This window comes from Suncus etruscus, chromosome 12 (assembly GCF_024139225.1).
Source record: "Suncus etruscus isolate mSunEtr1 chromosome 12, mSunEtr1.pri.cur, whole genome shotgun sequence".
Classification (NCBI taxonomy): domain Eukaryota; kingdom Metazoa; phylum Chordata; class Mammalia; order Eulipotyphla; family Soricidae; genus Suncus; species Suncus etruscus.
Genome location: NC_064859.1, coordinates 88,734,615 through 88,752,540, shown reverse-complemented (window position 1 = coordinate 88,752,540; position 17,926 = coordinate 88,734,615). Strand labels below are relative to the sequence as shown.

Sequence of the window (17,926 nt, the reverse complement as noted above, 5' to 3'; positions counted from 1 at the left end):
GAGTTGCTTAATGTCATAGTTCCAAGGATAAAAAATGAAATGTTTTTAATTTTTACTCTAAAGAGTATGCCCTTGAACAGGTTTTTTACCTAACCCATCCCTGTAAAAAAAATATTAGCCAGTTTCATAAATATATATATCTTGATCATATGCTAGGTGCTTGAAGATACAGCAGTGATTTAAAAAAAATTGTTCTTACAAGGTTATATAAATGATATTTTTGGGGTACCTCTTTTTTTACCTCCTTCCAAATAAGGATATCTTAGCTTGTTTTTAATGAGCATGAAACTATTAGAAGTAGATTTGATTTGTTAACTTCCTAATCTTTGCTTAGGGTATTATATGTTAAGTAATTGAACCTTATCAGATCCAATATTCCTTAGCTTTGTGGGGAAAGAAAAAGGGAACCACTTGTACTTTGATTACGGTGTGGATCTGAGTGTGGTTACAGTGTTATAAGTAACTTGTTAGGTAGTAAAAACCCCTTAACAGCCTTACTTTTTAGAGGAAGGATTATTTTTTTTCTCTTTTTATTTGTTTTGGGCCACATCCAGCAGTGCTCGGGTCTTACTCCTAACTCTGTGCTCAAGGGTTACTTCTAGTGGCTCAGAGGATGCTAGGTCGGCTATGTGCAAGGCAAGCACCCTATCTGCTGCTATACTATTGTTCCAACCCCCCATTTTTTAATAATAACTTTATTTGAGCACTGTGGTCACAAAATTGTTCATGATTGAGTTTCAGTCATACAATGTACACCACCCTTCACCAGTGCACATTTCCTGTCACCAATGTCCCCAGTTTTCCTCCCAAAGCTGCCTTCCTCTGGAACAGATATTTTACCCCCCTTTCTCCCCGCCTCTATTTTTTTTTTCTTTTGACTCAGGGTTAATGAAGGGGTACCTTCCTCTGCCTTCCAAGCAGTGCAACTTTTATTTTTCTTATATACCACAGATGAGTCAGATGAGTGAAACTACTCTATGTCCAACCCTCTCCCTCTTAACTCATTTCACTCAGCATAATAATCTTCATGCCCATTCATGTGTGGGCAAATTTTATTATTTCATTTTTCTTAACAGCTGCATAGTATTCCATTGTGTAGATACCACAGTTTCTTTAGCCACTCATCTATTTTCAGGGCATTTGTGTTTTCAGATTTTGGCTATTTTATATGGTGCTGCAATGAATGGACATAGTAATGCAGAGGGCTTTTCTGCATGGTGTTTTTGGGTTCCTTAGGTATAGGAAGCAGTATTTCTAGGTCATATGGAAACTCAATTTCTAGTTTTTGAGGAATATTCATATTGTTTTCCAAATAGGCTGGATCAGTCTGCATTTCCACAAGCAATGAATGAGAGTACCTTTTCCCCTTGCATTCATGCCAGCACTGGGTATTCTTTTCTTTTCAGCCCCTTTTCTTCCATTTAAATATTAATTATATTCATTTTTATATGGCTAATAGAATGGTTATTACCACCCATGTATACCAGCTTTAAAACTTAAGTATTTTTATTTTAGGCGTCATAACTTACAAAACTGTTAATGATAGGATTTCATGCATAAAACATTCCAATACCACTCCCTCCATCAGAATGTCCGTTTCTCTTCACACTTGTCCCAGTGTCTCCACCCCCCTATCTATGTAACTAATAGGAAATTTCTTCTCCAAATCCTCTATAACTCTAATTGTAAAAATAAAGTAGATGGAGGGGAGAGGAATAGAGAGATGATTCTAACAATAGTTATGAGGGCAAAATGTATTTTGAATCATGAGACTTGAGGTTTGGAAATGATTTTAGAAAACTTAGTAGATTTATTCTTAGAATAAGAAGTTTTATTTATAGCACAAATTTCATTTCCTGTGATTCTCTTGGTTTCTTTATACTCAGAGGCTACAGATGAAAGAGGGTAAACACTATATTTACATATTAAATACTTTAGATCACATGGTTTTTTTGTTTGTTTTGTTTTGTTTTTTGTGGTTTTGGTGTCACACCCGCAGTGCTCAGGGGTTAGATTCCTGGCTCCAGGCTCAGAAATTTGCTCCTGGCAGGGCACGTAGGACCATATATGGGACGCCGGGATTCAACCGATTACCTCCTGCATGAGAGCAAACGCCTTACCTCCATGCTATCTTCTCCGGCCCCAGATCACATGGTTTTTTAAAAAAAATATTTAGTCACTGTGATTTACAATTTTACAGTATTGCCAATGATAACGCTCCATGTGTACAATGTAGGATTAAGTATGTATAACATTTTCACCCTCTGTTGTCTTAATGTTACTAGTTTCTATACCACTCACCCCCTACTGTGCCATGGTAAGATCAGTTCTTAGTTTCTCTTGCTTTTTGCCATTATTTATTCCCTAACTATTTCTTTTATCCCACACATAAAAGAGATTGTTCTGTGTCTGTCCCTTTTTTCTGGATGGCTTTGTTTACCAGATACACTCCAGTTTTATCCACATACAGTTTTATCCACATATAACCACATTGTGGTTTAGTCTTATAGCTGAGTAGTATTCCATTGTGTATCTGTATTATTGTTTCTCTATCCAGTTATCTGTTCGAGGATACCTGTGCTGTTTACAGATTTTGTCTATTATACATAGCGCTTCAAAGAAAAAGGTCTTTTATATAGCTGGAATTTTGAGGCCCTTGGGGTAGAAGCCCAGAAGTGAAATTGCTCAATCTAGAGATTAGAGTCCATATTATTTTCCAAAAAAGGTTGAACCTGAGTCCAGAGGGATAGTGTAATGAGTAGGGAGTTTGCCTTGCACATGGTCAACTTGTGTTCAGTGCTTGCACCCTATATGGCCTGAGCCATCCAGAAGTAATTCCTAATGCAATGCCAGGAGTAATCCCTGAGCAAAGCCAGGCCTGGCCTCCTACCCCTATCACCCTAAAAAAAGGGTCAAAGCAGTCAACATTCCCACCAGTAAGTAGAGGAAGGAACATTTCCCACCACATTCATTGCCAACACTGGTTGCTTTTGATGTGTGCCAATCTCTGTGGTGTGAGGTTAGATACATCATTGTTTTTTTCATTTGCATTTCTCTGACAATAGCTAATAACTAATATGACAACATTATATATTAATATAACAATAATGACAATAACTAAGGCTGTAGTACATTTTTTTCATGTACTTATTGATCATCTGTATATCTTTTCTGAGGAAGTTTCTATCTTCCCATTTTTCGATGGGTCTTTTTTTTTTGTTTGTTTTTTTTTGTTATGTTTTTTTGGTTTGTTTTTTGGGGCCACACCCAGTAACACTAAGGGGTTACTTCTGGCTATGGGCTTCAGAAATCGATCCTGTCTTGGGAGATCATATGGGACGCTGGGGAATCAAACCCAGGTCTGTCCTGGGTCGCAGCATGCAGAGGCAAATGCCCTACCCAAGGGTGTATTAATTAGTGTTTATAAGTACTTTATATATATTCATGGTCTGTACAGTTTCTAGACCTTGCCATCGCCAAAGTGCCCCAAAAACTTCAACAGTGTTCTTTTTTTGGTGGGGGAGCACACCCAATTGTGCTCGGGGTCATTGGCTCTGTGCTCAGAAAATACTCCTGGCAGACTCCGTGGACCATATGGAATGCCAAAGATCAAACCTGGGTAAGTTGAGTGCAAGGCAAACACCCTAACCACTGTGCTATTGCTCTGGCCCCTCAACAATGTTCTTATGCTACTAGTCCATCTCATCATTCTCCCCGTACTCTCTCCTCTGTATATTCCCCCACACCCCTTGGGAGAAGCTACAACCCGTATTGCTTAGGGGCCATATCTGTGGTGCTTGGAGACTATGTAGTATTGTGGGTAACATGCAGTCCTGGGGATCAAACCTGATGGTTCTGTATACAAAGCATCTGATCCAGCCCTTTGAGCAATCTTCTTGACCCCCACACACATTGGTAATAGAACATAAGTTCATATTAATAATGTGGTGGAATATATTAAACAAGGGTTGCCTTGAATCATGTCTAAATGCTTTCAAAAGCTGTATTATATGGGGCTTGAGCGGTGGCACAGTGGTAGGGTGTTTGCCTTGCACACACTAACCCAGGACAGACAGCGGTTCTATCCCCTGATGTCCCATATGGTCCCCCAAGCCAGGAGCGATTTCTGAGTGCATAGCCAGAAGTAACCCATAAGTGTGGCCCAAAAACCACAAACCAAAAAAAAAAATAAAGCTGTATTTATAAACTATGGATTAAGCAGTTATACTTAATGTCATTTATTTTTGTAATTTTAAAATGATTGCCAAGAGCTTCTTAAATCCGACATATTTTTAAAAATTAATTATCTTGGGGTTTTGTTGGGTTGACATTTTGTTGTTGTTGTTGTTCTTAGGTCATACCTAGCAGGACTCAGGAGTTATTCTTGACTCCGAGCTCCAAAATAACTCCTGGCATGCTCAGGAGACCATATGGGATACCAGGGGTTGGACCCAGGTCGGCCTTATGTAAGGCAAATGCCATACTCTGCTGTGTTGTTGCTCTAGCCCCTTTTTGTTTTTTGTTTTTTGTTTTTTGGGGTGGTTTTTTTGAAGGCGGTGCTCAGGGTTTTACTGTGCAAGAATCTATTCTAACATTGCTCCGGACCAGATACAGTAGCAGATTTCCAACAGATTGACTGCATTCAAGGAAGTGCCTTAACCCCTGTACTATATCTCTGGCCCAGGAAAAAAAAAAAAGTTATCTGTAATCTGCTTTTTACAAACAGAATATTTGGAATTAGACACCAGAGGGTTATCTAGTATTCTGCTTTCCTTTGGTATTTAAGTTTCATTATGTACATACCCTAACTTGTAAAATAAAAGTTAACTTCTTGTTCTTTATTGAGTGTCATCCAAGAGATTGCTTGGCTCTGTGCTCAGGGGCCACTCCTGATGGTGCTCCAGGAACCCTATGTTGTGTCCAACAGTTGAATCAGGCTCTGCAAGACAAGCGCTTTAACTCTGTGTTATCTCTCTGACCTAAAAGTTAACTTTTTTCTTGATTATGGAACAATAGAATAAACTTGTATAACCAACTATTTCTGATTCATATATACACATATAGGGAATTAAAAATTGTTGGGTCTTTCATTCCATAGAGGTATATTAGTTTAGTTTCCACCTTGTCAGAGTCACTCTCTACAAATTGGCCAAATATGGGGCCGAAGAGTAGCACAAGCAGTAAGGCATCTGCCTTGCCCGCACTAGCCTAGGAAGGACCTCGGTTCGATCCCCTGGTGTCCCATATGGTCCCCCAAGCCAGGAGTGATTTCTGAATGCATAGGCAGGAGTAACCCCTGAGCATCACCGGGTGTGGCCCAAAAACCAAAATAAAATAAAATAAAGCCCAAAAAGCCCAAATATTTATTTTGGTGTTTTCTTAATGTTGTTCTTGCTATGTTGATAGCATTTTTTCCCCAAATCTATTTTCAAATCATAACCACAAACAAATGATCCTGCTAGGTGAGCTTGTGATGGAGGAGGCTAATGATGACTAACACAATTATCTATATAATCTTGTTTGGGCTTCTGTTCGTGATTATATTTAAATGAGTTTTTATTTCTTCTGAAAGGAAGCATTGGAGATTTCTTTGTGGAGATATAGGTAGTCATTGTATCTTGCTATACCAGATTATACCTTTATTTTTCCCCCCATGGTTTAGCAGTTTTGTAGTGATCACAGAGACCATCCTATTTTCCTGGTGGAAATTCAGGGCTGTGATACTAACCCTGGGCAGGCTACACTGATTATTCCCTAAATGTGTATATTATATCCTTTTCTTCAATATTGGGAACTAGGAAGAGCTATAAAATAAAATTTAGTGTAACAAAAAATAGTGCCAAGCAAACTCATAAAGAAAAATTTTTTTAAAATTCATCAGAGTTCATACCTGGTTTCATAATGATTCTCTTTCAAGATTGAGAATTTGCATGGAAATTTAAAAAAGCGAAAAGCGAAGTAGTTTTTGCTTGTATGTTACACCAGTGTGGGTTTACTTTTTGTATGTCTTACGTGTAAAGTAATTTTTGCCCTGCAGTTTGTACATATCTTTTTTTCCCTCCCTTGTAAAACAGTTCGAGTTCGGAGAAAATCAAGGCGGCGATCACAGTGGGGTAAAGGAATTATTAAGAAAAGGAAAGTAAATAATTTAAAAAAAGATGAAGAGGACACCAAATTTGCAGACTATGAAAATCACACGGAAGACAGGAAATTGCTAGAGAATGGAGAATTTGAGATAAGCACTGACTGCCATGAAGAAAACGGAGAAGAGACTGGAGACTTATCTATGACTAATGATGAATCATCATGTGACATCATGGACATGGACCAGGGACAGAGACTGAATAATGGTTCTGGCACAAAAGAGAACTTTGCATCTACCGAAGAGGAAAGTTCCAATGAGTCTCTTCTCGTCAACAGTAGCAGTTCTTTAAATCCAGAACAGACCTCCAGAAAAGAGCCTTTCCCGAAAGGAAGCTGTCTAAATGGGGAGGCCTCCACTGACAGTTTTGAAGGAATACCAGTTCTGGAGTGTCAGAACGGTAAAGCCGAAGCCATTTCTTTCTGTGGGAGTGGAGATCAATGCAGTTCTGAACAAAAAAATCTTCCAGAGGACCAGTCTAAAGAAAAACCAGAAACTTCGAATGAAAATCACGGAGATGATCCCGAGAAACTAGAAGCACTGGAATGTAGCAATAATGAGAAGTTAGAATCTGGCGCTGAAGTGGAGGTTAAAGATGCAGAGCTGGATAAAGAAGGTAGAGCAAACGATATTTTATAAATTGGATGGTCAGTTCCAGAGCTCATTAATTTACATATTTTGTCCAGTCCCCAGTAGCAGCAGTTGATACAGTGATAGTTACTATATTTGAGAATCTATTTAAATTTTTTTTTTTTTTTTTTTGGTTTTTGGGCCACACCCGGCGGTGCTCAGGGGTTACTCTTGGCTGTCTGCTCAGAAATAGCTCCTGGCAGGCACGGGGGACCATATGGGACACCGGGATTCGAACCAACCACCTTTGGTCCTGGATTGGCTGCTTGCAAGGCAAACGCCGCTGTTCTATCTCTCCGGGCCCTAAATTTTTATCCTTTCTTAGAGAAAAATCTACACATACATACTGTTACTGCATTGCAAAGAATTTATGACCCAAATATGTTGCCTTCTTTAACATTTTTTTTAAATTTTTATTAAGGAATTGTGAATTACAATGTTGTTCATAATTGACTTTTGGATATGTAGTGTTCCAGCATTGTTCCAACCACCAGCGTCAATTTCCCCCACCAGGTTCCCTCCCATTCCCCCTCCCAACCTCCCACTCCCAGTAAGTAAACCAGTAAGTTTGGTTGTTCAAGTTTGAGTCTTGTGGTTTCAGTGCTGGTGACTGTGAGTTGAATATTTGGCTGTATGCTTCCCTATACCACCTGTGTACTCAAGTCTCTCTTTTTTTTTTTTTTTTTTGGTTTTTGGACCACACCCAGCGGTGCTCAGGGGTTACTCCTGGCTGTCTGCTCAGAAATAGCTCCTGGCAGGCACGGGGGACCATATGGGACACCGGGATTCGAACCAACCACCTTTGATCCTGGATCGGCTGCTTGCAAGGCAAACGCCGCTGTGCTATCTCTCCGGGCCCCGTACTCAAGTCTCTTGACCCCTGCTGGACCCCATCTCTTCTCCCTATACTCTGGGACCAAGGGTGATCTAGGCATCTCCCCCACCCCCAACCCTTTAAATGATTAAATTCCCTCATATAGTTATTCTAAATACCACATGCAAACTATGTTGCTTTTTTAACTGTTTACTTTTCACCTGGCTAATTATTTCTGTTCTAATGACTAAAAGTTTAATTAAATCCATAGGTGTTGAGGTGAAATTCTGGGCTCAAGAGATAGTATGTTGGATAAGATACCTCTCCTGTACATGTCTCATTCCTATTCAGTTAACTCCTCACACCACATATGATCCCCTGAGTACCAGTAGGAGTGTTCCCTGAGCACAAAGCCAGGAGTAAGCCCTGAGCATAGCTGGTATGCCCTAGTCCTTCTCCCCACACATACACACAAAAGAGAAAGAGAAAGTGAAATTCCAACTACTTTTAGTGGGGTGAGGGAGATGAGAGATCAGACTTGGGTACTATAATAATAGGTTATTTTAGAGTCATAGATGGTACTAAACTACTGTTATTATAATTTTAACACTTTGACCTACTTAGATTTTCCAACTCTTTGGGTCACACCCAGCAGTGGCAGTGTTCAGGGGTTTATTCCTGTTTCTGAGCTCAGGAATTACTCTTGGCAGGCTCAGTGGACCGTTTGGGATACCAGCGATTGAACTTGAGTCAGCCGCATGCTAGGCAACCCCACTATACGATCTCTTTAGCCCTCTCCAACCCTTTTAAAAAAGATTCTTCTGAACCAAACTTCAGAATGATGCCCAGGCAAGGACATATTTATCCTTATTTATCAGTTGTATATGTATTTATCATATTTATCAGTTATATATTTATATTTATTGGTTATATATGTATATATCAGTTATATATGTATAGCCTGGTATCAGGCATGCACTGAAGTATATTCACATCTGATAATCAATGTTAATTAAATCTGAGGAATATTTAGACTGAAGTTCTAATTCAGTGTTTCCAAAAGTGGGTGGTATTTCCGCTTGACGCATGCTGAAATGACCCAAGGGACAGTAGTGATATTAGGTGCAGTGGGGACACTTTCTGTTTATTTGCTTAAATGGGGCCACAGTGGTGGTGCAAGCGGTAGGGCGTTTGCCTTGCATGCGCTAACCTAGGACAGACCTCCGTTCAATCCCCGTCATCCCATATGGTTCCCCAAGCCAGGAGCAATTTCTGAGAGCATAGCCAGGAGTAACTCCTGAGTGTCACGGGGTGTGGCCCAACCCCCCCCCCCAAAAAAAAGTGTTGCAGGTTTTTCCCTCTACAAAGGGGGTAGTAGACCAAATAAAAACATTGTGTAGCTCAATGTATAGTAAGCAGCTGATCCCTCCTTGTTTACTACCTTTATTATTAGAGTCAGAGCACCCTGCCAGCTTCTGCGTATGGCTATGTCATTCTATTTATTTGTTTTGTTTGGGAGCACAGTCCCATGATATTCTGATTTTCAAGGGTTACTCTGGGGTCTGTACTCAGGAATTATTCCTGGTGATTGGGGAGCATAGGGGATGCTGGAGCTTGATCGTGGTCAGCCGCATGCAACAAGCCCCCTACCCACTATACTATCACTCTGGCCTCAGCTATGTGATCTTTTATGAAAACCTGAGGAAAACCTGGGATGGGGGGATTCTCTAAACCATTACCCACTGGTTGGAGGTAAAATTGACATTTATTTTGTTCAATATAGACTTCCTTTCTTTTATCTCTTTATTATTTTTTTTTCTTTTTTACAGTGCTCCTTTGACTCTAAACATTTACATTTTCTTTCTTAATCTCTCTTGTGTGCTTTATAAATTGTGTGGATTGTGTACCTTTAGCCTGGAATTTGACTATAAGGGAAAAGTTTTTGCTGTCCTTTAGCAGAATTAGGAAGTGGGAAGTTACCATTTCAGAGGCCTAAAATTCTTTAAGTGCTCCCTGTTGAGTATTTTCAGTATTTAATAATAGAATAGTATTTTTACTAATTTTTTAAACAACTTTATTACATACATGATTGTGTTTGGGTTTCAGTCATGTAAAGAACACCACCCATCACCAGTGCAACATTCCCATCACCAATGTCCCAAATCTCCCTCCTCCCCACCCAACCCCTGCCTGTACTCTAGACAGGCTTTCTATTTCCCTCATACATTCTCATTATTAGGATAGTTCAAAACGTAGTTATTTCTCTAACTAAACTCATCCCTGTTTGTGGTGAGCTTCATGAGGTGAGCTGTTACTTCCAGCTCTTTTCCTTTCGTGTCTGAAAGTTATTATTGCAAGAATGTCTTTCATTTTTCTTAAAACCCATAGATGAGTGAGACCATTCTGCGTCTTTCTTTCTCTCTCTGACTTATTTCACTCAGCATAATAGATTCCATGTTCATCCATGTATAGGAAAATTTCATGACTTCATCTCTCCTGACAGCTGCATAATATTCCATTGTGTATATGTACCACAGTTTCTTTAGCCATTCATCTGTTGAAGGGTATCTTGGCTGGTTCCATTCAATACATAAGTCTAGCTTTAATACATTTTAAAGTTCTGCCTAAATGAAAGAAAGCCCAGAATAAATACTGCTCTAATATAGTAAAAATAGAGCAGTATTTATTCTGGGCTTTCTTTCATTTAGGCAGAGCTTTAAAATGTATTAAAGCTAGACTTATGTATTGAATGGAACAGGGTGATGGAAAAAGGCAAGATCTGTGTTTAGAGACAGAATGATTGCTGGCAAAGTCCTTAATACTACCTTACTATGAGGTTTAGAAAGCTTGCAGAAAAGGCTTAAATCAATATTACACTCAATTGGTAAGCTTTAAAGATAGTTGTTCTATTAGCTTTCATTGTAAATGTTAGGGAAGTGTTACCTAGTGTGAAGGCATTCCTAATCTAGATTTTTTTTAAGCAAGTAGGTGTAGAAATGAGGATCACTCTGGTTTAACACACTTCTGGTATATATTAATTTAACTTTAAGTAAAGCAGAAATTTTAGTAATGGATGTGGTCTGTTTTTGAAGACAACATTTTGGCTCTTTCAGTATTATGTTATCTATATATTATTAGACATCGATGAACAGGAAGAACTAAAAACGGCAGACTTAGGAGGACTAATATAAGAAGAACAGGAAGAAAATTCTCCTTAGTGTTTGTGACATGGGTCACACCCTATATAAAGTTCTGAAGCAGTCCAAGTGTGTCTTTGTGGTCTCCTGCCAGTCTCCTCTTGGAATCCTCTTCCATAGAGGCTAGAGAGGTAGCTAGTGGCTGTAATGCAGGCTCTGCCTGCTGGAGACCTAGGTTCAACCACCCAGTGTGTCGGGGTTCCCTGAGCAACTGCCACGAGTGACTCCATCTAGCATTAAGCTAGGAGTAGTCCCTGAGCACACTGGATATGGCTTCCAATAAGCAAAAGCAAAGAACTCCCCTCCTTAAGAAGGCACAGGGTTTGATGCTTCATCCATCTACTCAAAGCTTCTCTGTATTTGATAATATTCAGCCACCTCAAAATTTCTGCAAGGCTGGTCTCAGCAAGATATTGGGTGGAAATTAATTGGATTTTACTTTATACACAAAGATTAGAAACAACACTAACCCCATTATACATTTTTTTTGGGGGGGTCACACCTGGCAGCACTCAGGGGGTAGGTTACTCCTGGCTCTGCCCTCAGAGATTGCCCCTGGCTCAGGGAACGATATCGGTTGCCAGGATTTGAACCACCATCTGTCCTGGGTTGGCTGCATGCAAGTCAAACACTCTACCCCTGTGCTATCTCTTTGGCCCCCACATTACACTTTTAACAGTATTTTTTTTTTTTTTTGAGAGGCTCTACCAAGTAGTGCTCAGAGGCTCTAGGTATGCATCCAGTGATTTTTAGCCAGCTCGGCCTGACGGTTTGGTGTGAGGGCCTATAGATATGCTGCTATTGGACCTCCCTGCCACAGCTTGGGAATCCTGAGATATCAATAAGCCTTGTGCTGGGGCTTGATTATAGGTTGGCCATGCGCACTATTTCCCTAGGCCCTGGTCTTTATTTTACAGGGGGAAAATGGTATAACCAGGCTATGTAGAAAGCTAAAGTAAAGTGGCCATGGGCAAAGAGACATCTCAGTGATGTTGCCCGTAATATCAGTCAGTCAGGGACAAAGAAGGTGGTCTTTGTTCATCCTCTCTTGATTACCTGAGTTAGTGGCCAGAAGGAACAAGAAAGCTAAAATGCTAGAGTATTTGCCCACCATGTTCAAGGTCTTGAACACTGAAAATGTATTGTCTTCCCCCACGGGGGTTAGACGTATGACCCCTGAAGCATCAAAAATTTGAACATGGTGACCCCTAGTACTAATTTATCAGGTTTTCACAAGATAGGATCACTTTGGTGGCCCTGTTCCCTCAAATTAGAGCAATGGTACAGCAGGTAGGGCATTTGCCTTTCGTGTGACTGACCTGGGTTTGATCCCATAGGGTCTCTCCAAGCACTACCAGGAATAATTTCTGAATGTAGTAGAGCCAGAAGTAACCCCTGTGTATTGCTGGGTGTGGCCTCAAAACAAAAACAGAGGCCGGAGAGATAACATGGAGGTAGGGTGTTTGCCTTGCATACAGAAGGACAGTGGTTCGAATCCTGGCATCCCATATGGTCCCCCTAGCCTGCCAGGAGTGATTTCTGAGCGTAGAGCCAGGAGGAACCCCTGAGCGCTGCCAGATATGAGAAAAAAAAAAAGAGAAGTTAGTTGCTTAGAAGCTAAAGTTGATGATTTTATATTTGTTTTGATGGATATGTTTTTTAAAGGTCTAATGTCACCTGGGTTTCAGAGTTTCAGAGCTGTGATTATTTCTCTTTTTATTTTGGGTATATACATTATGTAATATTAACCAATAAAAATTCGTGTGTGTGTGTTTTGCACACAAAATAATTTTATTCAAGAAATATACCTTTATCTCAAAAATGGGTTTGTAGTAATAAAGGAATTGACAAACATTTAAACTGATTTTCTTTTCTCTTTCCTTTTTCTTTAATCTTTTTTTCTTTTCTGTTCTGTTCTTTTTTCTTTTCTTTTTCCTTTTCTCTAAATTGTAGGTGCTTTGAAAGTAAAGAAATACCGTAAGTTAATTTTAGAGCAGGCAAAAACCACCAGTCTGGAACTGGTTCCAGAAGAACCATCAGAACCCGTGCCGCCTGTTATAGTTGATCATGAGAGGTTGAAGGTAAGCCTGTTTTTGCTTTTAAGTTTCATTCCATTGTATTAAATTGTTTTTGATTTGAGGGCCAAAAGGCAGTGCTCAGGAATGACCCTTGGCAGTACCAGGGACTTGAACCAGGGTTGCTGTTCCTGCAACTGCATGGACAGCAAATGCTTTACCTCCTGCACTGTCTCTGGCCCCATTTCTACTTTGAAGTGATTTTTAAGGAGATCTGGATATATTATGTATTTATACATATACATATTTACTTGTATGCTTATACGTACATACACATATTTATTTGCTTTTTAGAACACACCTAACAGTGCTTAGATCACTCTTGGCTTGGTGCTTAAAGGTTGCTTCCTTGGGCCGGAGCAGTGGCACATCGGTAGATCGTTTGCCTTGCACGCAGTTGACCTAGGATGGACTGTGGTTTGATCCCATGGTGTCTCATATGGTCCCCTGAGCCAGGAGCAGTTTCTGAACACAGAGCCAAGAGTAACCCCTGCGGGTCACGAGGTGTGGCCCAAAAACCAAAAACCAAAAAAAAAAAAAAAAAAAAGGTTGCTTCCTTTAACTTATAGATGATACCTTGTTGTTTTTGCCAGGGATTGAACCATACTTCCTGGACTATCTCCTGACTCCTAAATATAGGGAAGTAATCAAACAGGAATATAAATGCTCTAGGGCTTCTATTAAACAAAAATCAGTTATGTTTTGAGGGGTTCAGACATATGTGAATGATCTTGTTAATAAACTAGACTCAATTTTCTAAATTTAGTTTTTTCGGCTACACCTTAGTTTGTGATACCTAGCCACTTGATTCTAAGTTGAACCAATAAAATATTTTAATTCAATCTTATTCTCTTCTAATTTTTGTAGAAATTGCTTGATTTGTTGGTAGATAAAAGCAACAATTTGTCTGTTGATCAACTTGAGAGATTATATTCTCTCCTTAGTCAATGTATCTATCGCCATCGAAAAGATCATGACAAATCACAACTTGTAGAGGTAAGTTAAATTCATCTATAGAATAAATAGGTGTTTTTACTGTACTTATTCTCCCTAAAAGAGAAAAGTATGATGGTTTTTTTTTTTTAATCTTTCACAAAATAACTGAAGAATGTTGTAGGTTTTTTTTCTTTTGTCTTTTTATTTTGGGGTCACACCTGGAGTACTCAAGGGTTACTCCTGGCTCTTCACTCAGGAATCACTCCTGGAGAGACTCGGAAAGTGACACAAGATGCTAGGGATTGAACCTGGTCAACTCTTGCCAGGCAAGTCCCCTATCTATTGTGCTATTGCTTCGGCCCCTGAAGAATATTGTAAAACATTTTAAAAAGTTAACTGATTCTAGATTGATCAGTTACACTGTTTATGTAACAATTTCTTCCTCCCTTTCTTATTACTGATATCACAGACTATGCATATCTCATGGTCTTTTTGATATGTGGAAAGTAATCTCTCTTCTCCTTATCACTAGCTCCCTGGGCCAGCACTAATTTGACCCACCACTGCAACAACTGACTGAAAAAGGAGTTGGTATGGGCAAAGAGATCTGTCTACTTGCCAATCCATAAGTGGTTGGAAAAGAAGGGTCTGATCTAGTACTATAAAATTAGTAGCCATGTGGTAGACTTTTTGTCTAAACACTTTATATGCCATCCATTCTCCTTCTGGACAACTTCCATCATTAAAAAATGACTTTCTGGGGCCGGCGTGGTGGCGCCAGAGGTAAGGTGTCTGCCTTGCGAGTGCTAGCCTAGGACAGATCGCCATTTGGCTTCCCATATGGTCCACAAGCCAGGAGCAACTTCTGAGTGCATAGCCAGGAGTAACCCCTAAGAGTCACTGGGTGTGGCCCCCCAAAACAAAACAAAACAAAACAAAAAGACTTCCTTAAAAATAGGATTTTAATATAAGTTAATATAAATTGTAGCGTTAAGATGTACTTCTCCTTTTGATTTTTTTCTGAGCAAATGTAATCGTTCATCTACCCAATAAATGACTTAATTAAACTGTGCAGTTGCCTGTTTTTATTTTTATTTATTTTTTGGTTTTTGGGCCACACCCTTTTGACGCTCAGGGGTTACTCCTGGCTATGTGCTCAGAAATCGCCCCTGGCTTGGGGGGGACCATATCTGACGCCGGGGGATCGAACCGCTGTCTGTCCTATGCTAGCGCTTGCAACCTCTAGCGCCACCTTCCCGGCCCCGCCTGTTTTTATTAATCTGATTATCTAGCTACTAAATACTTATTGACTTAACTTTAGTTTCCGATACAACTAGAGGATACATAAAGAGTGATTTTTTTTTCCATGAGGAATATTAGGCTAAGAGCAAGAAAGTACTAAATTACTTTATAAATACATTTTGAGTCATACTTTTACATAACTATATTTTGTCATTCACTATGTAGAATAACAGGAATGTACAGATGAGAAAATAGAAACATCACCCATGTACCACGGTCTAGACCCGCAGGGGTCTCAAACTCGCGGCCCACGCCCTCCGTACAACATTTTGTGGCCCTGCCCTAGAGGAATCTTTTTGTTTTGTTTTGTTTTAGTTGTTTGGGTCACACCCCCCAATGTTCAAGGCTTACTACTGACTTTGCACTCAAGGATCACCTCAACTTTGCCTCCTGCAGCCCCCAGGTAAATTGAGTTTGAGACCCCTGGAATAGTGTTAATCTTTTTTTTTTTTTTTTTTTTTTTTTTTGGTTTTTGGTTTTTGGTTTTTGGGCCACACCCGGTGACACTCAGGGGTTACTCCTGGCTATGCGCTCAGAAGTCGCTCCTGGCTTGGGGGACCATATGGGACGCCGGGGGATCGAACCGCGGTCCGTCCAAGGATAGCGCAGGCAAGGCAGGCACCTTACCTCTAGCACCGCCGCCCGGCCCCAGTGTTAATCTTTTAGACTTTTAAATGTCTTATCCATAGAAAAAAGCCAACACTGGTGATGGGATTGGGACACTCACTGCTTGCTTGAAGCTGTTATTATTAACAGTACTAGCAATCTGAATGCTAAATATAAATTGGGGAAGATTGTCTAATAGGCATAATATGACTTCTATAAATATTCATATATCATTTTAAATTGGGGTAATGTGTAATGTTTTATGATCAGATTTTTTCCTTCTCAGTGATAATATGATGAAATAATTAGTAAGTGTGATCTTTGATATAGACTTTTTTAATAAGATTGTTAGTGTAGACTATCAGTTGTATAGGTATATAAAATATGCTTTTGTGTTATATTAACCGTATTTAACTTTTGCCTTCCTGATTAAATGCATGGTGCAGAGATCTTTATCTTATAAAAATAGAACTTGTTTGGTCACAGGGTGAACATATGATTGACTTGAAAACTTTACTGGGAGGGTCTTGGGTAAGAGTGTCTTCTAGTGGACTCATCAGTGAATGGCATTCTGGATGCAAATGTGGGAAGTGACTTGTTGGTTATGGATTTTGATTTATTTCATTTATTAATTGATTTACCCAGCTTTTCTAGGGTCTTTGTTTAGTAGCGACCCATGGTGTTGCGTGGCACCATATACAGTGCTAGGGATTCCAACCAGGCTTGGCCATATGCATGACTATGCATCACTTTACACCATGTACTATTATCTCTTTGGCCCTTGTATTTTTTTTTTCTCCAGTTTTGGTTGGAGTGAATAGTAATAGAAACAAGATACAGTCTACTTTTGATCTTAAGTATTACTGTATTGAATGCACTCATTTTGCTTTGGAAGTTAATCAACTATTATGAATAAGGGAGGGCACCTGCATTCAAATCTGGTGCTGCTTTATATTACCTGACAAAACTTATGCACACATATGGACATGTGCACGTGCTTACAAAACAGTATCTGGTACATTATGTACTTGCTGAATATTAATCTGGCAATTCTCAGCCTAAATACAAAATAGGGAGCATTCAAGGCCAGCGAGGTGGCGCGAGAGGTAAGGTGTCTGCCTTGCAAGCGCTAGCCAAGGACGGACCCCTGTTCGATTCCTCAGCGTCCCATATGGTTCCCCCAAGCCAGGGGTGATTTCTGAGCGCTTAGCCAGGAGTAACCCCTGAGCATCCAATGGGTGTGACCCAAAAAAACAAAAAAGGGTGGGGGGAGCATTCAGTAAATATTTAGGGCTGATAGTCTTAGAGTATGGTATTGTAAACATGAAAAGTGTTCAAGGTTAACTTATATTTAAGATGATCTGATTCTTCAACAAGTTAATTTAGAGTGAATTTTACTGTAATAGTCTGTCCTTTCATGAATTGAAAGCGTGCACTTTGGTTTCTCTTACAGGAGATGGAAAGAACAGTTCATATGTTTGAGACATTCCTATGAACTGGTCACGACAAGTGGTTTCCTCTCTCCATTCTGCTCCTCGCAGAGCAGTCTTCTGAGCCATTCAATGTCGAATCGCACCAATTATGTGCAGAGCCTTGGTGGAAAGTGCTCTCTCCCTCATTCTTTCTCTCTGTTGAATTTGGTGCTATTGTCTCAGGTACCTGAAACCAACCAGCCTACAAGAACCAAACAGAACTTCAGAAACATTGTATTTTCCACAAATTAAAAACTACAACCCCACAGATTGGAGATTTTGGTGCTACCGAAACTGCTTTCACTTCTGCTCCTCTTTCCGTGCGCTCTCTTCTGGAGACTTCTCTCTCAGGGAGCAGACCAGCACACACGAGGAAACTAGACTGGGGCAGTTCTAACTGTGTTGAATTGTTTAAACAGTGGGAGGCCTGTTTGTTTGTTTTTTCTCCTTTTTACCCCTATTATCATAATTGGGGTTTTTGGTTTTGTTTTTTTTTTTTGTTTTTGTTTTTGTTTTTTTTTTTTTTTTTTTTGGTTATTTTTATTCCCCCCTCTGGGTAATGAACTGAAACTGTCTTAGAGTTGGCTATGATATATTCTGGTAGGAAAATGAAGAAGAAACTGAATGAAATTAGATTAGGCTCTTTAGAACTGCCTTTAATGTGCCTTTTTATTCATTGAGAGAGAGAAGGCTAAGCAGAAGGATGGGCTTGTTTAAAGCAAGTAAATTAGAATGTTTTCTTCAGTCACAAC

General features: G+C 39.7%; 1 protein-coding gene across 1 annotated transcript in view; it reads left to right on the top strand.

The window, feature by feature from the left end:
* Positions 1-17,665, top strand: part of ATAD2B (ATPase family AAA domain containing 2B) — a 150,623-nt gene extending 132,958 nt beyond the window's left edge. Inside the window, exons 25-28 of the mRNA XM_049784505.1 lie at positions 6,075-6,758; positions 12,737-12,864; positions 13,726-13,854; positions 17,156-17,665. Coding sequence (XP_049640462.1) covers positions 6,075-6,758; positions 12,737-12,864; positions 13,726-13,854; positions 17,156-17,197 — 983 coding nt within the window. The 3' untranslated portion in view covers positions 17,198-17,665. The remainder of the gene's footprint in view (positions 1-6,074; positions 6,759-12,736; positions 12,865-13,725; positions 13,855-17,155) is intronic.
* Positions 17,666-17,926: the final 261 nt, after the last annotated feature.